Raw genomic sequence first — 25,429 nt, forward strand, 5'->3', positions numbered from 1 at the left:
AGAGGCCCCAGGGATTTGGGATGGGAGGCAGTGGTGAATTTGGAGCCCGGTGAGCGGGAACCCGGCCTCCCCCTTCAGCTGGGTCACCACAGGAGGGGTCGTGGGTGCAGGGGCTGAGCAGGCGTGCGCTGGGCCTGGACCCGGTGCTGGCAGTGCCCGGGCAGGGGTGTGAAACCCTGGGGAGCACAGAGCGAGACGGCCCTTCCATGGCTGGGGTTTGGGGACGTGGGATAAGGGGGTGTCCCCAGGGAGCTGACAGTGCCTGGTGCAGCCCAGACATCAGCCCCAGCCTCGGCACTGAGTGCCTCAATAGCAGGGCTGTGTGGGGTGATGGAGCAGGGCTGTGTGGGGTGACGGAGCACGGCTGGGCCCCTCACACCCCCATGCGCTGGTGCAGGAGGCGCACGGGGCCGCTGTTCACAATAAATCGCTGGGAGCACCCAACAGCTCGACCCCTGAGCAGGATAAACCCTGTATGTGATCAAGCCTTAAACCAAAGCGCCAGCTCCTCCGCAGTCTGTGCCGATTCTCTGCTGTTCCTGGTGATGGGTTTAAACAGCGGCGCCTAACGAGGAGCTGCAGGGCATGGATCGCGCTGTCAAGGAAGCGTTATTCAAACAGACACTGATTTACCTCCAGACCTTCGCTACTGAAACACGCACAGACCCACGCCCCGGGTCCATTCCTGGCTGTGGGGAGCACATCCCAGGGGGACAGGGCCGAGCTGCGACAGGGAAGGTGCTGCAGGAGTTGTCAGTGTCCCTTACAGCCCATCTACCCCTGGAACAGGACCCCAAACCATCCATGCTGCTGGGGAATAGGGGACGGTGCCCAAAGCGCTGCAGGGATGAGGACAGCGCTGCCGTGTCCCGCATCCCCGGTGCACCCGGTGGGAGCATCGCTGCAGCTGCAGCACCCCCAGCCCAGGGACCCGCTGTAATTGCTTTAGCCACAGAGTAGGCAGATAAATAAATGCTAATGAACATCTGGCCTCCATAAACAAGATAAATTAAAATTAATAGCGATCTTATTCACTTAATGAACGAGTTAGCCGTATTTTAAAGCAGCCATAAAAAATGCACGGCTTCCTGCAGGGCCGCATTGAGGGAGAAGGAATTCACGTACCACAGAGAGGGGCCACGCGTGCTGTCACGGGGAGGGGGCGATGCCCCAGTTCCCACCACCAGCGTCCTCCCCTGGGCACCTCCTGTGTCCCCACACGGCCACGGGACAGGAGGTGACACCAGTGCTGATGGATGAGGCGCTGACACCCGCTCATGTGGGATCTCCCCAGCCCTAGTGTCCCTGTGGGGAGGGCAGGCACTGAGGGGGGACGCTCACCCCTAATTTAGGGTGCACGTTCTTACTGCAAACACTGTGTTCTAGATGCCAGCAGCACAAATCCCCCCCGTGCACACCCTCCTGTGGATGGTTGGCCACCAAAACAGACACAGGAGGTTCCACTGAAATTGGAGAAGAAACTTCTTCTCAGTGAGGGTGACAGAGCCCTGGCCCAGGCTGCCCAGAGAGGCTGTGGAGTCTCCTTCTCTGCAGACATTCAAAACCCGCCTGGACGCCTTCCTGTGTAACCTCATCTGGGTGTTCCTGCTCCGGCAGGGGATTGGACTGGATGAGCTTTGGAGGTCCCTTCCAATCCCTAACGGTCTGGGATTCTGTGAAAACAGTAATAGCCAAAGAAAATCAGTTTCTCCTGAAGAATCAACTCGGAGGAGGAGATTTCACGTCAAATGCAGAAGCAGAAGACAACACTTCAGCACCACGGTCTCACCATCTCAGATTTAAGCAAAAGACCGCAGAACTAAACCAGAGGACACCTTCGCCTGGTTCCCCGTTGCACGTACGCTGACCCAAACGCCGCTGCGGTTCAATCCAGTGTCACACAGCGCCTCGGGCACCGCTTTGCCAAACACAGCCAGAAAGTTAAGCGGTGTGACTTCAGTTGCTTGCTTTACTTGTAAACGCACAAGTCCAACAAAATCCAACAAAAGCCGGTATTAGGCCTGTACAATCCATATATAAAAAGGGTTGGTTTATTGTAGTTCAAATACATAAACTGAACAATCCCAACATTTCAAAATTAAACTTTAGAAACACAAGTTTAACATTCAAAACAGGAGAATAGTTTACAAGAATCGCCCAGAGGGGGAATCCACAGTCTAACCCAGAAGTATGTAAAGATCACTTTATCGTAAATAAAAACGTGTTTGTACAACCGTCCTGTTCTGTTCTGGTAACCACGGGGATTTACCAAGTGTTTCCAACTGCAAGTAAAAACTATTAGACAAATCTTCACTTGGGCAGAGCAACCTGATTTTGCTTCTAATTCATGGGCAGGGTAAGGAACAAAGCAGACCTGTGAGCACATTTAACCTGGTCTCAGCTGTAATTCTCCTCTCTCAGTTCTAGCTCTGGCTTTCATGGATTTAGCTCCATTTTGAGGGCGAAAGCCAGCAGAGAGGGCCAGGACTCGTGTTTCCAGAGCGCAGTAATCAGAGCTATGGGAGAGCATCTCACCTCCTCAGAACCACGGGGCAGCGGCACACGCAGCAAAGCTCAAACCAGAAGCGGCTCAGCCTCAGCTCCCACGTGAGCCGCTGCTGGACACCCACCTCACACAGATACCGCGCTGCTCCGACACCCCGAGCCAACAAACACAGCCCACGCGGCCCCAGAACACCCAAAATACCTTGAGCGTGGGTTTCTGTTGTTGGCTTCCCCCCCCAGAGACCATTTAACGTTCACAAATGCTGCTTCTTCCTCTGCTCCTCAGATGGTTTTGCAATATATTCACGGCAATGTGTATGTATAAACCTGACAGATGGCTCATGCAAGCTTTTTGATTTAACGATACCCTTGGCTTTGGAGCGGTTTTCACTACTTCGTTGTTCGCCGCGTGGGCTCTGACGCTGTGGGCGGCGGGGGCGGCCCCCGGCGGTCCAGGTCGTCCACGTAGGACACGATGAGCTTGCGCCTCTCCTCGGGGACGCAGTCCAGCACCAGGTACCGCTTGTCGTTCTGCAGTATCTTCTCCACGTCCTTCAGGTGCTGGTCTGACTCCTGGATCAACTTTTTGGATCTGAAAGCAAGTGTTAGAGTTACCACTCCAGAGCGGCCCCGGATGCCCCATAACCCACCCCGACAACAGGAAAAACCTCAGTTCTAAATGCAGCGTCTAAATGAGGCAATCAGACAGTGTTTCTTTGCTGTGCACTCCAAAGTCCCAGAACAGCATCCTCACGTCAGTACTGATCCCTCCTGAGCCTGAACAAGGACTCTCACAAGGATAAAGATGGCCCTGGCCACAAAATGGACTGGAGTCCTGACAGCCCGCAGCACAATTCACAGAGCAGCCACCCAAGGCAGAGAGACCCTCGCACCTGCACAGGGTTGACTTTCATTGCTTGTTAGCGAGCAGCAGAGAGGTCAGAATAAACCAAAAAGGTGTCCAGCTGCCGCAGATGTTTTTGGACAGGTTATGAAGGGCTGCGAGGTGCAGCCTCGACATCAGCTTAGGCCAGGGCAAGAAACATACAGCAGCTTCTTGTCATTTATATGGAGAAGCGCAATAAAAAGAGTTGTCCTTTGTCAATGATCCGATACGCACCTGTACGTTATGAATTTGGTCTCTTTCAACAGTGTTCGGAAGTCAGCTTTGGCAGTAATGTATTTGTCTCTAATGTATTCCTCAAACTCCCTTTGTTTTTTCTGAAAGAGAAGGGATCAGCTTTGAACACCGAATGCAGATCGAGTGCTTCACGCAACTTAACACACCGAACAAAAGCAACAGTTACATGTTAACCATATTCTTTTCTTTCACATTTTTAATTTATAAAACCTTAATTAAACAATACTACTTGTGTTCACACAAAGCAGAAACCGCTTCACTGCCATGAACTTACTTTGTCTCCTGCTCTGCACTGAAAGTTACCTCAGTGATGCAAACCGCTTACCCTGTCACTCGAAGAGAATTTAATGCACCTTGGGTCTTCCTTAATGATTTTTTTCACTTCTTTCCATGTTGATGTTAAAGTTATCTTTCAAAAGAAGCAAAAGAAAATTAGACACCAAGAACATGGAATGTAAGTATTACTACAGCCAAAGCTTTCTGATCTCCCAAGTCCACTGACAAAGCTGCTGCTGTGCTTTAAGTGTTGAGGTTTGATCCTTTATACTACTGTATTTGTATTTGTAATTAGCTGATTCTATGTCTTTACTTTCCTTTAGTATTTGAGATGGTATTTTCAGATCAACGTCCTCACAAACATCATCTACATCCCAAAGTCTTTTGCTAGTACATATTTATTCATATTGTATTTGTAGTGTGTTGTTAAAAATCACCTGCAGAAAACTTGCATCAGCGTTACCTGTCTGTCCTTTTATTGTCACACTCAAAACCTGCCTGGAGTCCCAAGCACTTTGAATGAATGCACTAAAAAATGGAGTGAAGACTTGTGGGTTAAAAGCTGACTGAAGTGGGCACAGCTCAGAAAGAGCTGGACTCACTAAAACCCCACGATACAGAACAGGCCACAGATTCCCCTTGTGTTACACAGGATAAACATCCGGATTCAGTGGCACAAGGTAAACAGGAGAACATCACACAGGTTAACCTGTGAGATCATACACTGATATTCACTAAGACAAGCACACGGGATATCTGAAAGAGCGAGACGCCGTACAGCAAAGGTTATCAAACAACTCAGTGTTGCAGAAATGGGACATCCTGCAGGAAAGAAATAGATCAGCGGTTAGAAGTTTAATGTAAATTAACTAAACCTAAATAACAGGATAAACAGGAAAGGAAACACAACGCACAAATTCAGTTATGAAGAAGAAAAGACAGTGGTGAAGCAAAGGGGCCCTGGAAATAAAAATAAACCGATCAGTTTGTGTGACAGAAAGCGATAAATCTCGAAGAGCTGTCAAAGACCTGAAGTGTGGCTGCAGCTCTTACCGCTGAAGTTTCGTCCAGAAGTTGCCTAAAGTGTTCCCTCTTCTTTTTGGTAAGTGCTTCGATGTGTTCATTAAAGAGCTTCTCCTTCTCCTCTCTTTCCAGCAAGGAGCCGGACTCCCACCGATGGTCCTTGCGCAGAGTCCTCCTGGTGTCGGACCACGACACATCTGAAGAACGCACCTGGGACAAAAGAGGATGACTTTTTAAACCATTTTTTCTACAGTTCACTGGTACTTCTTACATGCTTCTTAGGGTTTTTTATTTAAGTTACGGTTCAAATTAAAGATTTTTTAAAACCCAAGCAGTTTTTAAGGCAGAGGCTGTAGTAGCCCCCCACAGATACAAACAAGCTGTGGCAGAGGGATGACTGCACCAGTTCAATGCAGACAGAGGTACCCCCGACCTGGCTGAGTGTTCTCCAGAGACCCCCAGCACCAGCTCCATGCACAACAGCCACGCTCACTGTGGGGCTCTGGAAAGGCAGCCTCACACCATTTCCAGACACCGGGAGCTCTGCAGCGTCATTTCCTGCCTGGAGAGCATCCCTGAGGAGCTGCTGCTTTGTTACTGCTGTGCCCCCAACCAGAGCGCTGAGCTGTTCACGTCCTGCCCCTCTATAGAGTTTCAGTGCCAAAACATGGAACCCAGCACCAGTAACGAGTTTGGATTTCACATCTTACACCAGGGAGCAAGGGCACAGTACACACACTGGGGAAACCTCACTTTGCTCATCCTGGCCTCTCAACAGGACATTCACCATCCAGGCACTGCTGACCAGAACACAGCAAACGTTCACCACAGCAGAGGAATGGTGAGACAAAGACACTGTGGTGGGAGCATGAAGGATAAAGACAACACAGAAATAAGGGGAGTATTCGTAATGCTCAACAATATTTGATTTTCCAACCACACAGGAGTTGACAGCAGCATGCCTGAAAACTGCCATCACACGGACCCTGAATGTAAAGCATCCTCCTCAACCAAGGCAAAACTCCCAACGGGGAATGGAGGGCAGTGGGGAGAAGACACCAGGATTTTATTCCTATATATAAGAATATAATATTTCTGTATTTTACTTCTATAAACTTAACTACAAATGCCAAAGAGCTTTCCCACAGTGCAGTAATTACAACAGGAAAGCCTGTCCGTAGCTCACCATGTCAGACAGAAGCGCTTTGAAGTTCTGTATCGCCTCTTCCCGCTTGTGCTGCTCGCGTTCTCTATCAATCTCCTTGGTTTGCTCCGAGCGAGCTTTCTGGACTTCCCTTTCTCGCTCACGCAAGCTGGCCTCAATGCGAGCTTGTCTTTCCAGCTCCTTTTCTTTCTCAGAATCTAAATTCTGAAACGCAAGAACAAACTTTGCTCAATAAAGACAGCACACCGCCTTCCACATCTTCATTGGGCAGGTGAGTAAATTACAGGGTTATCAAAATAACGGTGTCTTGGAACAAAACACTCCAAAGTGATCTGAGATCTACGCGTGACAAAATTTTGCTTCAGGAGCCACGTTGGAGCGTTACAGGGTTCACATGGGGGAAAGAGAAGCCTGCCCACAGCACTGCCCCTCTCAGGAGCACGTTCCTTGTGTGCCAAACTCTGGATGTTGAGGGGCAGGGGCAGGGTGGTGTCACTGTTACCCCCTGGGACACTCTCAACCATTACCTGCCTGCAAGAGAAAGGCAGGACCACTGGATTAAGAGAGACCACTGAAGGAACTGGACATGAACCACCTGTAGTGCTGACACTACAGCTGACACAAAAACCACAGCAAAGGAAACTCTGCCTGTCCTGGTGGGATGTACCCAAGCGGTGTCCTTATTTTCCGCAGTTTTACAGCCACTCTTACACCCAGTGGCTTTACAGGAACCTGGACAAGTTCTCCCAGACACCATGTGCACACACACACACGTGCCACAGACGCCTGCAGCAGCACCACCAGGGACAGAGCTTCACTTCACGCTGTCAATCCATGGTACCTCCATGAGTACTGGTGTACAACTCTGCAGCACGGAGCTGAAGCTCGTTCTGGTGTCCCTGCTCGCGAGGCACTTCACACAAACAGCAACGTGACCAGAACAGCCCCAGCTGCCATGTCACACGTGTACCTTAGCTATCTTTTCTATGTACTGCTTGAAGAGGTCTTCCCTCTGCGAGGAGCTATCCACGGCTTTGTAACGGGGGTCAGTCTCTACTTTGTCCTTCACTTTGCTCCAGCGAGACTGACTGTCCAGGTGGTGGTTAGCCAGCAGCTCAAAGAAGTCCATTTTGATCTGGTTACAGAAGGAAACAGAGACAACACTTGAGAAAGACACCTTGATACCAACAGTTTTCTTATGAGAAAAGGACTCAACTTACCTCCAAGAGGGAAGCATTTTAGTACTACATATACCTCTAAAATTTAGAGAAATCACTAAACTCTGGATCTGGACATAACTGCATCTAAAATTCACTTCCCCTTGGGACAATTTTGCTGAGATTAACATTAAGATTATCTGCTACATCTAAGATGAGCTATATTCTTTTACTCCAATTTAAGCTTATATATGTATATAGATATAGATATATATATCTCTCTATATATATCTTAAGTTACTGATCCTACATTACAGCACTTTCCATATTAATGCTACAGGAGCTCTGCAGTTTTAAGCAGGATCCAGACAAATCAAGTACTGATGGAGTCATCCTCCAAGTGTCCAATGTAAACACTTGGATCTGCTGACCAAGAGCAGTGTCTTAAGATGGGTCCAACCAATAAAGAATTACTCACATATGGCAATTAATTAAGTTACATTTACAATGGAAATACACATATATATTAAAGTTTAAGGAAATGTTTTAGTCTACTTTTCCAATGGGAAACGCCACATCAGCACTCTGTGGCAAAGGGCTGGCAGAGGATCAATACGTTCATTTTGATATCTTTAACAACTACCACACGTTTTCACCCCAGCTCCCAGAACCAGCAGCTGCACAAGTGCCTACAGTGCCTTTACTACAGCTCTTTTCTGGGGCAGATGAACCTGCTCCTGCTGCACTCTGGGTCCCAGGGCTTTTCTCCTTTCTATTTCCCCCCAGTCTGGGTTGGCATTAAGCCCCCATCTCTCAGATGCAAGGGGTGAGGGGCTGGTTCATCTCCTGCCGAGGGCCAGGGAGCAACTGGGGATGGCCCAGGCGAGGCACAGGATGCTGCCTCCACAGCATCCCCAACCCTGCCGGACCACAAAACAAAATCTGCCGTTATGGCACACAAATTGAAAAATAAAAACCAACTGGGAGAAGGGCTGGCCATTCATTTTTTGCTACTTATGTCCTCTCCTCCGCCCTTTGAAAAAAGAAAGCCACCAAAAGCAGTTTAGCTCCAGCTTCTCCCGGTTTGTAGGAGAAGCGAGCAGATGGAAGGCAACATCACATCCTGGCTCTGAAAACGTGTTTAGGTACAGAATGCAGGAACGAAGTGAAGATCAGAACCAGCACTCTGCAGCCTTGCCCACTGCCAGGTTTAGTTCTCCACAGCATTAACATATAAACATAAAAGGCTTTATAGGCTTTTTTCTTTACTATCTCAACAGAAGGCTGAAGATAGTAAGTGAGATTAGACAACAAGTAGTTGGTGCCAGTGAGAAGTCGCTCTACACCTACAGCACTATCACTTCTTAAAGTAGCTGCACAAAATGCTAAGCAAACTGTTTATTCATTGTAAAATTAAGAATGCTGTTTCAAAACATCTTAACACATGCATGCAGTATCAAAAATATGAAGCTTTCTAAGCCATTGCTTTAGAAAATTCGTTAAAAATCAAGCAATTCCCAGATGTTACTACAGAAGTCTGTAAGGTAAGGGTATCTCAAGGTGTCTGGGCCTGAGCAGAGGATGTGTCCAGAGGAGGTGGCAGCAGTGTCACCCCCGAGGCCTCCACAGGCCCCACGGAGCCCAGCACTCAGGAGGGCACAGCCAATTCCCTCCTCAGAAAAACTGAGGTCACTTCCAGGCATTTCACAGTCCAAAAGCACAGGTTTAACTTCAGTCATGTGCAACGTGTATAGGATTGCAATTTGGTTTTCAATTTAGAAACAAAAAGGGGAGGACTTCTCAAAAAACGGAGTCAAAAGCATGTCACCAAGGCACAACCCAAGGTGGCAGCTCTGGGCTGTACCTGGCTGCACTGAGGGGAACAGCACAGCACTGACCCGTGAGGGGTCTCCACAGATGAGGACAAGATGGCCGCCGGCATTGGCGGGCTCCTCTCAAGGACAGGCACGGCTGCCGTGCCCCGGGTCAGCTTGTGAGCAGTCTGGGCGGCGCTGCCAGCCCACGGCGCCTTCCCCAAAAGCCTCAAAGCCCTCATGGCTGCCAGTTGAGGAGCATTTGCAGGGCATTTAACTCATGAAATTAGCCACGGGAATGAACACGGCCCTCTGAAAAGCTGGCTGCAACGTCCCCACCTGGTAAGCCGTGCCTCAGGGAAGCAAAATCAGAACATTACAGTTTGAAACCCTTACATTACAGATTTCTGTAAAGTTGATTCTCCGTAAATCAAGATTTTGGACTTTCAAAACAGACTGAGAAAGCTTCAGGTTAAATGCCTTAAATTTTCTTTTATGTTTTAAGCACTTTCAAAGGAAAATAAGACTCAAAATATTTCAGGTGTATTTAGAAGTCTTTTTTTTTTTTTTTTGGCAGTTAACACATTGCAGGTACAACTCTCATCACTTCACAAGGTAAAAAACTGAAAAAATGTAAAGTACCGGAGCTGCGGGAGGCTAAAGTCACCACACAGAGATACCAATGCTTTCCTCACTAGGGAATCCCATAATATTTGCGTGTCAGAGATTGACAGCCGTCAGACTGAACTGATTGACAGGCCGCACAGCACAAAACTGTAAAGTCTATCCACTCGTTGTAAAACAGAATACATAAAATGGTTACAAAAGGCTTTAGGAGAAAACACGTTATTTCAATAGCAAGCAAACACAATCTCTCTGCTTTTAACTTTTCAACTTTAGAACAATCATGCAACAGCAAAACAAATATTTAACTGTTTTAAAAGACTTCAACTGCACTATTAAGCTGCAAGAATGCTTTAAAACTCCATATTCGTAACCGAAATGCAGCATGTAAAAGTCTACTTGTGAGCTACATTTCTCCTCTGAAAGCACAATCATTTATTGATAATATCAGCAATAAGTCAGCATTTGAAAGAACTGAGTACAGCATCAGATTAGACCAGAGTGCCTAGATTAAAAAGAATATGCAAAACTTATCGAATAACAAACCTGTCCCCAGATCTAACCAGTTATTCAGCATCTATCTTTTCTGCAAGCATTCTTAGCAGGTGAAATTTGCAATAACTTTACACGACAAAGTAAATACTGCAGACTTTAAAATGTCAAAAATGATCACGCTTTAGAGGTGATTTTCTCCACTCGCACAACACGCAGGGACATTTAAGTAAGGGGCTGCTTGTTTTGCTGCTCACATTGGATGCCACCTCCATAGAGCCTGCTCCCCACGACCGACAACGCAGTCAAATGACATTTGTAATTCATTAATCTTTAATAGCTGACCTTTCATTCCAATAAGCAGCAGTTTATACATCAGACATATTTACCAAGAGATTAAAAAGTCACTAAAGTGCTAGCGTTTAGATGGAGAGGGAAGGTATGGAAGCTGTTGGTAATTTAAATGGAGTATCCAACAGAGAACTCCAAGCTCCTGCTGCCTCCACTGAGAGCAGGGAGGCAGTGGCCAGTTCTGGGGTTCCCAGCCAAATGGGATGAGAATCCTCTCCCTCTCAGTGCTTCAGGATAATATAACTTAAAAAAAAAAAATGAAATCAGGCATTATCCCAATTAAGAACATAACGTTACTTGCTTAGGAAAATAAAAAAAGGGATTATTTTAAGTAACCTCAGCTTCACAAATAAATGCAAGTTTAGTCCTGCACACTCTACAGTGACAGAGCTGCACACTCTGTAGTGCAGACGCAGCAAAGGGAGACACAGGAGGGGTTACACTGCAAAGCCTCTATGGAAGGAGAGGGGCCACGAAGGCCAGCGCTGCCCTTGTCCCATCACACTCAGCCCCACAGCACTCGCACCGCTGGAAGGAGAGGTCACCTTACCTTCTCACCTCTGGTCTTCGAGTCTTCCTTCTCCTTCTTCCTGGCCGCTGTGATAAACTCATTAAACAAGGCCTCTCGATCTTTCATCTTTTCAATTGCCTTGAACCTCGAGTCTTTAGCATGCTTGGCTGCAAATTCACTAAAAGTAGTTCTGCAACAGAATGGCAAGTGAACTCATTTGGCAGAGCTGTCTTTGCTGGGAGGCAGGTTCAGCAGAGAAACATTTCTTCTGCTGGAATGCATGCCGGAGCACAGTTATTAAATAAATTAAAAACCAAAAAAGGCAACACCCTACGGTCTCGCTACAGAGATCAATAAACTACAGAGAAAGGAGCCAGGTCCGGGCACACACGTGAAAGGCACCGTTAGAGAGTTACAGGGGGCTGGTTGGTTTGTCTGAATGCAGCCACCTGCAGAAAGTGCAGGTGTAGGAAGAGACAACAACGCAACCAAGAAGAAGAAATGGAAAAAACTCGGCTGTCTACAAAAATCCTCCCTTTGGTGGGTGGGCAGTTCAGCCACCGGCTGTGACACTGGAAACCCTATGTGCGTTCGCTTGCAGCCAAACCATGCTAAGAGATCCCCAAGAAAACCTTTTGGGGTTAGACACAACCGAACCAGCTTTTCCTCCTGTGTGAGCGCTGTGCAGCCTAACCTGAGATCACCTGAGCTGACACCACTTCAAACACCGTGGGCAGAGAGAGGCAGCAGCGCGGGGGCCTGCGCCCACGGCCCCGCAGCGTCTCCCTGAGCGCTCTCACCTCCAGGGCCAGATTCCAACCTGTGCAGTAGGTACAGCACTGCCACTTACCTCGAAAAAAACCACTACTGCGCTTTTTCCAAGCTCTGATGCAAATCTGGCCCCAAGAATACGTGAGACACTTATAACCATACGAATGTTTTCATCACAGCATGGAAATAATTAGACTTGGAAAATCCAGCCTACTGTTGCTGTAGGGTAAATTGAAACAAGAAGAGAATTTGGTAGCTTGTTCAAAAAGATCAGAAAGTGAATGCACAGCTATACTGAAGAACAAGAGCTGTTTAAGTGAAGTGGAACACAAACTCCTGAGCGTGTTGGACTGAGACAGATGATACAATGCACTCACAGAAGTACAGCAATATCTTTAGACAAACACTGAAACCAGAAGACAAAGGATAAGATTAAACACAACAGGTATTTCAGCTGCAACGCCTTCCCACCCCAACCCGCAGCCAGGCAAGAGCCAGTCCCAGTGCGACACAGCGGGATCTCGGGAGCCGAGGATCCCAGGGCTATCGTAACGTCCATGGTGGGCTCCGAATTGCGCATTGAACTGGCACTGATGAACTTAAAACATTTCCATGCCTCCGTTCTTCCCAGACTACTACTCAAAAACCTGCTATCCTTATTAAATGAGGAGACAGGTGTCTTAAATAAGAGTTATTAATCAGGTTTGAAAGTATTTTAAAAGTTATTACAACGCTGGCTGCCACCAGATTTCCAACATGGGTCACTGAAGAAATTAAGCTGAAGTGAAACAAATGAGTTGTTATTTCACTGTAAAAGAATCAGGCCAAGAGACGCTGAAGGAGAATGCTTCATATTTCATCAACACCACGTGGAAAAGCTGTGAAACAAACAACTCGAGCAACAAAGCCCTGGATGTGGGTACATCCCCTCGCTACCTTCACGCAAGCAGCTCTGGATGTGAGGGCATGTAATAACGTCTGTATTAGAGCAACCAGCACGGTCTATCACGTTACTGTTAATGTGCTCTGTAACCAAAAATACATCCCTCCACCGCCAGACCGCAGAAACCTCCCTGGTACTGCTCAGAGACTTGGAATATTCCTAAGAAGAAACAGGGTTATGAAGGAAAACTTGTGCTGGACCGCGAGGCCTCTCTCACAACCGGACAGCAAGCTGGGGATGTCTTCAAAATGACTTCAAACAGAAACCATTACATATCCCAAGTTCTGTTATTTCAAGGGTTAGGCGAACACCAGCAGGCAAAAGAAGATTTCAACAGCATCTGATGATTTTTCTCCTCTTTGCCCATTCTAAGAGAGGTCAATCTACCTAACACCCCCACCACGCCTGGTTCTAATAGAGCATGAACGGGAGAGCAGCTCCTACCTTGGGTTAATCTTTGCTTCCTCCATCATTTTCTTGAAATCCTCCTTGGCCTGCATTATTTTGTTTTTCTTCTCCTTGCGCTCTTCTTCTGCTCGGGTTTTCACATACTGATCAAATACCTACAGAAACACCAGTCACCAACATAAAACACAGCCCTGGAGCCACGCAAGCTCTAGGCAAGAGGGAGGAAAAATCCCATTTCTTTCCTTTGTTCCTATTTCCTTTGCTCTCCCCACAGAACACGGACGAGGCAGAAAGAAGGGGCAGGGATTCCTTGTATTTCAATGTGCAAACTACTCCAGTCTGCTCAACATGCAGCGCCCTGTACGTAAACCCTGTGAGAAACTGTCCTACAGATTGCTGTTACGTTAACATTTTTGACTCATGTGTTTAAGACAGCAGACACCTCCTGGATTCTTGAAGTTTGCCACTTCCACAACGCTGTGTCCATTGAAGAAACGCTTCTGGACTGAGAACTTGCTTAGCAGTAAAAATCTGCTTTAGTTTTCCTCCCATAACCTTTTTTTTTTAAATATAGATTATGCTTATGCCAATATTTAAGAGGTACTGACAATGCTCACCATTTCACTGAGGTTTGGGAGCTCTCTATATGCATACAACTATTAGTTTTAGTATCTCTGGTGGTTGAAAGATCTACCAACCGCTTCTTTTCTTGCTGGCCTCACCTGTTTCCAGACAAACCCTCACCGTGACAAAAACCCCTTGCAGCACTGACCAGACTGGAAAATTATTGGGAGCAAAGCAAACAGACCGAGGATCTGGACAAAGCCTGCAGTGGCCATGTCCGTGACTTCTCTGTTACCTGTTTTCTTTCTTTCGGGTTGAGAAGTAAGTAACGAGGATCAAATACTATCTTGTGTAGCTCTTTCTCCCACGTTGAAAAAGCAGAGACCTTTAATTTAAAAAAGTCAAGTTTAAGTAATAGTTAAGTGTCCTCAAATGGAAAAAAAGTTTAAAAACCAAATCTGTCTCGGCACTGTTTAATTTCAGTTACTTAGAAATCAAAACTGAGCTGTAACTGTAACATTCTCTGGAGTACAGAGTCTTGTACCAAACGCAGAGGAAGGATGACGTGGTTTTCTTTACATAAAGCACCGCAGGATCTGAATTCACGAGGAACTGAGACCTCTGCCTGAGCCTCCCCCCTCTCCCACACACACACACACGTCTGTCTGACCCCTCTTTCCAGAAGCATGTCCTTGAACTGCTTCATCCGAGCCTCCAGCGGGACAATGGCTCTCTCGCGAGCAGCTTTGATTTCCGCTTCCATAGCGGCCTCCTTCTCGGAGTCAATGTCTTTGTTATCGTCTTTCCTGAAAAAAGAGCGTGCGGTGTAACTTGAGAAGGAAGAGGTCAACACCGCGGGTTAGAAACCACACCACAGCAGCACGGCATGGATATAACCCATCGCTTCAGAAGTGCAGGCTTACAAACCCCAAGAGCCACTCTGAGGCCCGGGTACGAGCACTTTCATGCTGAAAAAGCTCAGAACCCAGCGTTCACATCCCTTCAGTGCCACGGATGACGAGCAGCAGCACAGCCTGGCTGAACCTGATGCTGTCGCCAGATGTGCAGCAGCATTTAGGGCAGCTGCCGATTCCCTTCTCTCCTGCTCAGGACCACGAGGCCCCGTGAAAAGGCTGTGGCTGAGGGAGTTAATTCAAGCTGAGAATATAATCACAGCAACAGAAAATGCTGTAATGCAAGTGACTGAAACATTCACCCCTCAAAGCACCTCTGGAAAAGGGTGCTGTTTGGTGATTGATTGCTGATTGCAAGAGCAAACACACTCCAGCCCAAACACAAACTCAAATCCCTCATGCAAACAACTTTATGACCATCCCCAAGAGTACTTTTAAACAGCGTCAGTAACTCAGTGATGAGGCGTACATCGCTCCCAGCAGGCAAAACAGACCACAAGACCTCAACAAAACACCTAAACCTAGGAAATCTGGATGGCTGATGTTCTGGCAACAGAATCCTGTGCACAGCAGTTAACAGGCCTGATGAACAAGCAGCAGAAGCAAACTATTGAGGATAAAACACTCCTTGGATTCACCAATTCACTCTGAATGATTTCCAAAGGAGATGCCATTTCCTCTATATGTGAAGTTCAGGTATCTCAGAGAAATATCAAATACCCGAGCTGCTAAAACAGCAGAAAATAGATGACAGTGTTCAATCTGTGAGTTACTGTTCTGCTCTGTGAATACCACAGCACTAACTGCTCAGATGGAAAACTTCACGTATTTTATCTACACAGACCACTTAGCGCTGAAAAAGCAAACTTACTTGCGCTTTTTGATTTTAATTGGCTCATCTTCGTTTGCATCCTCTGTAGATTCGTGCTCTTCTCTAACTGTAACAGATTTCAATAACACTTTAGATTGTATCTTTTAATAAGGACTGCAAATCACCAACGAAGCCTTGCGCAAAACCAGAGGACGACGCATGCAGCAGCAGCGACGTCTTCTGACAAAGGAAGACGTGGTTTTCAGTCAGAAAACTTTCAGAATTTGGTGGCAGGGCTGATGGACTCGTGGCCAAGTTTGTGTTTAAAATGACAGGCGCTGACCTCTTCTTTACAGGGGAAAGAAACCCGAGGCTACGTCTAATGCAGCACATTTTGGATCTCCTGATCTCCTACTCACACTCCTCTGCCCCAGCTGCCAGGCCCACAGCTCACCCCGGGATCGTTTACCACAGCTCGTGGCAGGGAGAAGCCCCATCTCAGCAGCCTCTCCCACGGCCTCTGCTCTTGGCAGCTGTTCCCAAAACTGCATTGCAGTCGGTGTTCTCCAAGTTAAACCCTCTTCTGTGAGAGCTCATTTGTACAGCGTGATTAATACTTCCTGAACCCCAAATCCCTCTTGCTTATAAAACACAGTCCCTTTTTCAGTCAGCAAAACCTGCGGGGTGTTTTCGGCCTGCTGGCATTTAGACAAAAATTAACCTTGTTTATCTACTTTCTTCAATACTGGTTTTTACCAAAGGCCTCTATACATCCACATTCCCACCAGCCTTCTTAAATTCTAACGCCATACACATTTTTCAGTATATCCTCAAGTTTCTCTCACTCAAATATTGCTAGTTTTGGAAATCAAGACAGAATAAGTGACAAATTATACTCAGATCCTTAAGGAGGCAGTGAGGTGGCTCTTACTAAGTTTTTTTCCTTCTTCCATCCCTTTCTTGTGAGGGGGCTCCTGGATGATTTTGTCCACGTCGGCTCTCCCGATCAGGTCATCCGGGCGGTCCCACATGGACAGGCGCGTGGTAGGGTTGTAGAAGAACACGCGCTCGTCACCGGTCCACACCACGCACCTGCAAACGCAACATCAGACAGGAGCTCTGCTGTCAGCGCTGCCTGCAGCCCTTCTGCAAACCCGCTACCGCGCTCAGAGGGGGCACGTCCAGGCTGTATTCGCTGTGCAATGACCGGCCACTCCTGCTGTCCACACGGGACACCGAATTACTGCCTCTCTCTGCTAGCAGATTTGGAAGGCAATTTTAAAAACGCTTTTTATCAGGAGCTGCAGTATATTCAGCTCTTCTCTAGAAGAGTGTTTTAGACAGCTGAACTGGATTTTGGGATAAAACGTACCTCATCTCTTCAATGCCCCCCAAAACATGAGGAAATGCAACCTAACGGTCTTGCTGGAGTTTTATGAACGTCCAGGGAGGTGATCATCCCCCTGTACTTGGCACTGGTGAGGCTGCACCTTGAGTGCTGTGTTCAGTTCTGGGCCCCTCACTAGAAGAAGGATGTTGAGATTCTGGAGCGTGTTCAGAGCAGAGCCACAAGGATGGGGAGGGCTCTGGAGAACAAGCCTGATGAGGAAGCGGCTGAGGGAACTGGGCTTGTTCAGCCTGGAGAAGAGAAGGCTGAGGGGAGACCTCATCACCCCCTACAACTGCCTCAAGGGAGCTTGTGGAGAGGTGGGGGCTGGTCTCTTCTCCCAGGTGATGGGGATAGAACAAGGGGAAACGGCACCAAGCTGTGCCAAGGGAGGTTCAGGTCAGAGATAAGGAGGAAGTTCTTTACTGAGAGGGTCGTCAGAAGCTGGAACAGGCTGCCCAGGGAGGTGGTGGAGTCCCCATCCCTGGATGTGTTTAAAGAGCGGGTAGACGAGGTACTTAGGGATATGGTTTAGGGGGTAGACAGGAGCGGTTGGACGTGATGATCTCAGAGGGCTTTTCCAACCGAGCCATTCTGTGATTCTGTCATTCTGTGACAGGACGCAAGAACCACAGAGATCATTTGAAGGGAGACAGTTTTGAATATCAAACATTGATAAAAACGCGTTGGTGGTTAAATTGCAAACGTTAAAACATCCCTTTCCCATCAGTAGGGTTTTTACCCAGGTCATCAAACGCACAAAGATGATTTACACACAACAGCAGGAGCAGCCCCACCACAACATCACGCACACGGAGCCGGCCGCAGGGACCCATCACCTACCACGGGGTGCCGGGGATAGGAGTGGTGGCAACCGGCTTGGCCTTCTGAGCTGCTTTCTCCTCTTCAGTCATTTCCTCCTCCTTCGGCTCCTCGAGGAGAAAACCAGTTACGGGACTGGGGCAGTGACAGCTCCCCAGTTATTTACTATACAGTAACTGACTTGTTCTAAGCAAGCTAACGTATTTTACAACAACGCTGACAAGCAGCTCGCAACTACACCTCATCCGTGCTCCAAACACAAGCACTGGAATGTCAACACAGACGGCAACCGCACTGCAAAAATCCCAATTCAAAACACTTTGACTTCAATGAAACCTCATTTAAACACCTCCTTAGATCTATGTGAACCCTCCAATCGAGGCCTGAACGTACAGGGGCAAGGGCGTTGGTTTTTCACAAAGAAATTCTGATTTATTCTTAAAATTGATTTACTTGAAAATGAGACACAGAGCGTGGAACCGCCAAAAATCTGCAATAACCTTTGTAGCAGAAATGAGCAAACCAGCAGCCCAGAAGTACACAGGGTAGAGTGGTACTGGAAACCAGCAATGGAGCTCTGTGCTTTTGCCTGTTAAGCTACACTGAAGATCACAGAAATCGGTAAAAAAGCTTCAGGTTTTGTTCGAAAAGCTCGGCATCCTCAAGAACTGTACTCTCTTGACATGACAGGTGGCCTTACAAGAACAAGTTAATGTTGGTGACTGCAGTGGAAACACCACAGACGTTTGCTAGGGCACGTGTTCCTAACAGACTCAACTTATCAGCTACAGCACACGGAGAACGTGCAAGCTTTGCTTCAGAACCGTTCAAAATAAATACACCAAGAAATGGAGAAAAAGCGATTGAAGATTTCAAACATTCAGGACCAGCTTCGTTCCAGAATCAGCGAGAGAGCATCACGTCTGTGCAATCAGCTAACTTTTCTACCCTGTTCTTACTGATTTCCTAACTCACATACTCTGTATCTTTCTTTTAAATGTCCTTCTTTTTAATGTTAAAAAAACCTATTTAAAAAAGGGGGAAAAAAGCTGCAAGTCCAGGAAGGAAGCCTTTCCACGCCACCCAGGAACAGAAGAACACAGCTCACTGACCATGGCAATGCGCCTGCTCTATGGATGCAGCCACACCTGCGGGATGTGGGGTTCAAATTGGCCACGCACCATTGCAGGGTCTTTTACCTCCTTTATAAGCTCCTTTATAGGCTCCTCTTTTGGCTCTTCTTCCTCCGTCTCCATTGGTAAAGGCTCCTCCGTAGGTTCTTTAATTGGCTCTTTAATCTTCTCTTCTATTTTTTCTAAACAGAAATAGAATTTCCCTTAGTATTATTAAGAAACCATTACAGAACCACAACAGATTTATTTTCATCACTATTATTTTCCAACCAAAACAGCAAAACAGAACTTATTTGGATATATTTTCATCACTTGCTGTCCTTCTTGGCTTTTACAGTGTCTGCTCGTAAAGACACTGCTCCAAATCCGTTTTCAAGGATCTGCAATTCAGCATTTCAACGGTCTCCACTCTGCCCTGGTTTACAGTCCTTAGAACAACTGCATTGCTTCCTCTCTTTCCACCTTTCTGCAGTCGGGATCTTCTCAAACACGTGGGTACGTAAAGCACTTCCTTCCCGCTGCAGTGGGAACCCACACCTACCCCGGGTCGTGGGATTTGGGAGCAACTCTAGAACCAAATACTCTGACAGGACACGAGAAACGAAGCAGCCGCAACTCCCAGGCTCAAGAGCAGCAAGAAGGGATCAGCATTTCAGAATATTCTCAAAGGAGACAAGGGACTAGAAACGCTCCTGTCCTTCAGACACAGCCGTTGGTGGTCTGAGCCACGCGCCCAGCGCACCGCTGCGTTACAAACCCACACCAGCCCCTACCCTTCTCCTTCAGCTCCTGGGGCTTCTCCCAGGTGGACTCCAGGGTCCTGTTGTTGTAGTAGTACGTCTTCCCGTCCGCCGTCTTGTACTCCGTCCACTCCGACACCGCGGTGGCTCCGGCCAAGGTGGCGGGCGAGGCCGCGATGGCGACCTGGGGGTGGATCATGGGGACGATGGGGGGCGCCATGCCCGGCAGCACGCCTGCAGGGAGGGCAGAGAGGAGGAAAGGGGGGAAGGAAAGGGGAGGGAGCAGTCAGTGACAGGGAAGCACCCAGGAACCAAAGCCTAGCGCTTTATCGCTTCATTTACAAACAGTCCAGCTACACAGAGAATCATAGAGCTGTTCACAATTAAACTGGAAAGCACTGCGTTGTTACTGAACTTCCTCCCTGTGTTTTACAATCAGTAGTGCCCACATTACCAGGCAAATTAGAAAGCTTTTTATTCGGAGCAATGTGGAATTCTGCACACCACAAAGCTCGTTAGTTTTTAGACATTTATTTAAAAACTCTTTATTAGATCTCTATAGCTAATAATTTTATTTTTTAAAATTTACTCTGCTGTTTAATTACGCTGTGGTTTGATGAGATATTGCTACTGCTCTTGGGAAAGAAAGCCAACAGTGGCTTGAACTTGAGCCACGTAATACAGAGCAGAACTGATAAACCTCAACCTGACTTTAATAAAGTTTGTTTTAATGCAGAGTCTTGGATAAAAACTGATGAGAATGAAATCACTTCAGATTGTGTGACGGTTTTTAGTACTGCGGATGGACTGGAAAAATCCATTTTATTCACATCCTAAAGCAAAATGGCAAGTAAATATCCAAAGATAAGCAAGCCAGAATGCGACATCATCCTACCGCTTCTCTGCTCATCCCAACAAAGTGGATGCACTGGACATATTTTGAGTTACAAGTTCTGGAAAAACAGATTGGGTAGTACTGGAACTACAAGTTCATTATCTCGAGCTTTTAATAGTTGCATGAAAAAGTCTCTCTCATCGAATGGTGTAAAAGCACACATTACACATTGCCATGGAGGTTTATTCTCAGTGACTCTCGTTAAATCCACAGCCGGACACATGAAGATTTAAACTAAGACGCACACACACGCACACCAACATGCGGGCACAGCCACGGCACTACACACGTGGAGGTAGGAGAAACAAAAATCCACACACGAGAAACTAATAACTGAGGAGCATGGGCATGAGGAGATTCACACGCATTACAGAACTCAATGGTTACAGAAAACCGGACTGGACTTTTCGTATAAAACAAGCTAACGCTAGCAGTTATTTGGGGAAAGGTCCTTTCCTGGCCAAATACGATATTTGCATTTATACTGGTTTGGAAAATAAAGTGTGTGCGTGTATATATATATATATATATATATTCATTCAATTGGGGAAGCAAATAAATAAATAAAAGATAAAACAACAACATTCACTACCATGCCAACTTACAGACAAAACGAACTAAGATGGGTTTGAAAATTACCGGTCTTGGTGGTAGCGACTGTCTTTACATACGGGCAGCTGACTATTTGCATCATTGCTACACCTGCAAAAGGGACAAGCAAGCACGTTGGAAAGCTGCCATTGCCGTCAGCTACCACGGGCAGGCGGGGGCTGCGGGGTCCTGCCCAATTTGGCATGCCGTGGTCAGAGAGCCTCCCGGCAAGACCACCCCACTGCTTTGGATCCGATGGAAAGCCAATTGCACGCTGCAGCGGCGGGTTTTGCCTTCTTTTACTTTAAACCAGCTGTTCAGCAAATGGTTGGGATGCTGTAGGAAGACAAAAGGTGCTCCCATGGAGGACTCAGGGGTTTAAGTTCATTTGGGGGGGAGCTCGGCTGCGCTGGTGCTGCAGCCCTGGCTCACACAGAGCCCCAGAGGGGCAGCAGGGAACCAGCGCTCTGCTGTGCTGTGCTGGGGCTGCACTTACAAGTGTAGGGGGGAACAGGAGGAGACCCACAGCAGGCTGTCTGGGGGCTGTGAAGGCTGTTTGGGGGCTATTCTGGGGCTGTTTGGGGGCTGCATTTAGAAAGCAGAGGGAAGAGCAGGAGGACAGACTCACAGCAGGCTGTTTGGGGGCTATTCTGGGGCTGTGGCTGCATTTATAAAGCAGAGGGAAGAGCAGGAGGACAGAGCCACAGTAGACTCTTTGGGGGCTATTCTGAGGCTGTTTTGGGGCTGTGGCTGCATTTATAAAGCAGAGGGAGGAGCAGGAGGACAGACTCACAGCAGGCTGTTTTGGGGGCTATTCTGGGGCTGTTTAGGGGCTGTGGCTGCATTTAGAAAGCAGAGGGAGAAGCAGGCCAGACCCAGAGGAAGCTGGGGGCACAGGGGACATTACAGAAAGGCTGGAGGTGAAGGGAGGGGGAGAAATAAAAGCAATGGAGCTGCAAACAGAGGTGCAGAAGCTGCACTGGGCAGTGACAGCAAACGTTCTCTTCATTTTTCATGACCAAGAGTGTCGTGAGCTGGGAGATGCTCCGAGAGCAGCACAACTGGCCCTCAAAAAGGGAGCACCATGCACTGCTCTGCTCTCCAGCTCGTGCAGAAACGGCACGGAAAGGCCATGAAGAGGGAAGCATCTAATCCTCCTCAATCAGACCCAAAATTTGGCAGGAAATTAGGGTAAGGGGAACTCGTTTCCAAAATCCTTCATTTCAGGGTGCAGAAAGAAACGGTAAAGTTCTCTCTACATTAGTCCAGCCTGGACACAAGCTGAATTACTTCAGAAACTTCCCCCTGAGTGGTTTAAATGCCATCATCTGGGGCAGGAAACCCTCCAGCGCAGAGTGAAATTAAACCCCCGTGTCCATGACCAAAGTAATTGCTGTTTTTCTTCATTAGAGATCTAGTGCGGAAAGCACACAAAAATACTGCCAATTTCTTCGGTAAGTCAGATTTGTAGTGCTCTCTAATAATAATTTCAGTGAAAGAATCCAAAACTAGTTTTACAAAAAAAAGTACGAATTGAGACACAGAAACATTGACTCAAACAGCACTGAATGAAGTGTTGGTCTAAATTTGGGCAGGGAGGTTCACGCTAGGAAAATCAGTCTGGAAATTCGTTTTGTTAAGGAAGTTACAGCATGTCGTCAAGCTGGGTCAGTGCAAACAACGCCACCTGCGGGGCCGCTGAAATCAGAGAGACTGCAGCGCAGACACGACCGAGCAAATACCCAGGCTGCTTCCTCTGCCAAGTTGGATCTCAAACACACAGCTAACTTTAAACACGTGAATTAAGAGAAAGCAGACTTACTTTTTAAGATCTGAGATAGCACTAAACAACCCCTCCGCTGCTCCGTTGTACCACAGCGTAGCACAGAGGTAACTGTGAAACCGCCTGGCAATGGCACGGCTCAGCTCTGTCTCTGGACTCGAAGCCATCTGCTGACATTAAACCCAGTGAAGCCCCAGACATCCACACCCCAAGCCTCTGACTTCCCCTCGCACTGCCACCAGCTCCTTTAGACTCCTCTTCAGCTTCCTGCCACGGTCAAATGCTGCACAGCCCTCCTCTCCTTTCTCAGTGTTCACAAGACATTACAACCAACCGAGGCCAGGACCAGCTGGAGAAGGACACTGGTTTGGTTCATTAATGGGCAAAGTGACAAACGAGACTCAGTGGGAGCAGGCCCTTCCCTGCTGGGAGCCCTCCCCATGCCTTATGGGGACAAGAGCCCAGATATACGCCTTGCTACCAGGGACAGCCTGAAAAAACCAAGCTCAAGACGACCAATGCTCTTCCCTGCCCTTCCTTCTGTGCTGTGCTTCTCACAAAACTCAGAGCTTACAAAAAACCTGAGCACATACCACAGTGCATCCCTTTTCACTGGCACTCTTCACTGTTCTGACCATCCACGTGGTCCCTGACATCCACGCTACAGTAGATGCCTAAATCCTTCAAGGGGACCTCAAGACCCTGCCGTCCACGCTGACCCCTCGCTGGCACCGGCAGAAGCTGCAGTGAAGAACATTCAGCTGAGCACCTTTAAGGCTGACCCTTTTCTTGCTCTTCCAAACCTCAAATACACAGACACCACAACTCTCCCTCTGTCCTTTATCCCTTTTTTGAATACACATTCAGAATGTTTGTTTCCTGTCCTAAAACGATGAGTTCTGCACTGCGATTTCCTTCCCAAGCACACTAGAGGTTAAAGCAGCTTTGCCCGTTATTTTAGAAGGCTGCCCTAAAAGCAGAGGAAACCAAACGCTGCTCCTGTCCTCAACCTAGGACTAAGACCTGTTGTCACTACTTTGATGCCTGTATCCTGTACCAAGGAAGCGTTTTAAAGGATTCCTTTCCACCCAGCTGATCTGGTGGGAGGCAAAGGCGTCCCTTGGTACGGACTGGATCCACGCATTAGGACAGTGGGAAAGAAATCACCTCTCTTGGCATGTACAGGGCCCAGAACAGGGGGCTGCTGCTCAGAGCTGCTTCTCTGTAACTCCTAACCAGAAACTAACTTGTACCCAACACGGACAGTCTCACACCTTCCTCTGCAACAGAAAACCACCAGCTCTTGGTGCAGATTTGGTGCTACTGAAAAAGCATTAACTGCTTTTGCACGAGAACAGAACCCCGCTGCAGCCACGCAAACTGAGACCTGGCACTTCAGCAGCGAGCGGCCACAGCAATGTCCTAGGAGGAACTCTGCAGCAATGACGAACAGCAGCCGAGTCCAAAATGCAGCCAGCCTAAAGCTACTTCTTTGAGTATCCAGATATTTAGAAAAACTTAAGAAAATATGATTTACCCAGCAACCAGAGACTGCCATCTAAGACTTCTCCTCAATGGTCTCTACATCTGAAGCCTATGGGTAACACCCGAGCACCTCGAACGCCCTCATCACCACCCTCAGTCTGAGCCTCCACATTCTGCCTGAGCACTCCGAGAACTGGAACCACCCAGCGTCCTGCAGGGGTAACGCATCTGAACGGCAGCTCTTCCTGCTCATAAATACACTCGCTTTTCATTCCCTCTGGCGATAACCCATGCCCTAATAAACAGTTACGCACGAGACTTAAGGTCTACGTCAAGCAAGCAGAAAAAAATTATGGTAATACTGCAATTAGTAAAATCAAGTAGTACAATATTCTCAGCCGTATATGGCTCCTGTCCAGAAGCTCTCGCTTTTTAACAGAGTGAAAAGACAGACACGTGCCATGACATTAAGAAGTGGTTTTTAGTGCAATTCTAACATTTTCCTGTCACCTAACAGAAAAAGGCTCGCACATTCAAATGCAGCTGTTTTCTGCTGTGCACACCGAATTGCTACAAGTCAGAAATTTTCCTGCTCTTTGCTCGTTAAAAAGTCTGTCTGCTAACCCTGAATTCTTTCCAAAATACCCTGAGTGGAGAGGATTCAGGCATTTCCGTACACAGTGGACACATGAGTGCAAACAAACCGACAACATGGACATGTAGCGGACAAGACAGTTACGGTTCGCCAATTTACCTGGAAGTGGAATAGGCATGCCAGGAAGGGGGACACGAAATGGAGGTACCATTACTGGTGGAAAAGCAGGAATTGCTGCAGTTGGTTGAGGCACTGCATGAGGAACTGCAGGAGGCAATGTCTGTGGGACTGGCTGGGGTACAGTCTGCACAGGTGTAGCAGAAGGAGCAGAGGTTGAAACACTGACTGATGGTGTGGCAACTGAAACACCCGAACTCGGGGTCTGGTCTTGTGTGGTAGGTGCTGATAAAGAAAAACAAAGAACACCTTGTATCTCAGGCACTGCAATACACTCGCTGCAAACATACTGGCTCTCTGTTTCCCAGCAGATCTCACATAAGCAGATACGCTAAGACAGAATCAGCAGGA

General features: G+C 47.6%; 1 protein-coding gene across 1 annotated transcript in view; it reads right to left on the reverse strand.

The window, feature by feature from the left end:
- Window positions 1-2,742: 2,742 nt before the first annotated feature.
- The window catches only part of TCERG1 (transcription elongation regulator 1), a 29,264-nt gene continuing 6,577 nt past the window's right edge, over window positions 2,743-25,429 (reverse strand). Inside the window, 17 exon segments of the mRNA XM_010181758.1 lie at window positions 2,743-3,097; window positions 3,626-3,726; window positions 3,972-4,055; window positions 4,976-5,155; window positions 6,132-6,314; window positions 7,081-7,245; window positions 11,099-11,249; window positions 13,218-13,336; window positions 14,041-14,130; window positions 14,416-14,551; window positions 15,531-15,597; window positions 16,402-16,562; window positions 17,701-17,789; window positions 18,879-18,994; window positions 19,586-19,786; window positions 21,087-21,149; window positions 25,061-25,303. Coding sequence (XP_010180060.1) covers window positions 2,896-3,097; window positions 3,626-3,726; window positions 3,972-4,055; window positions 4,976-5,155; window positions 6,132-6,314; window positions 7,081-7,245; window positions 11,099-11,249; window positions 13,218-13,336; window positions 14,041-14,130; window positions 14,416-14,551; window positions 15,531-15,597; window positions 16,402-16,562; window positions 17,701-17,789; window positions 18,879-18,994; window positions 19,586-19,786; window positions 21,087-21,149; window positions 25,061-25,303 — 2,351 coding nt within the window. The 3' untranslated portion in view covers window positions 2,743-2,895.

Source organism: Mesitornis unicolor, unplaced genomic scaffold (genome assembly GCF_000695765.1).
Source record: "Mesitornis unicolor isolate BGI_N332 unplaced genomic scaffold, ASM69576v1 scaffold3133, whole genome shotgun sequence".
Taxonomy (NCBI): domain Eukaryota; kingdom Metazoa; phylum Chordata; class Aves; order Mesitornithiformes; family Mesitornithidae; genus Mesitornis; species Mesitornis unicolor.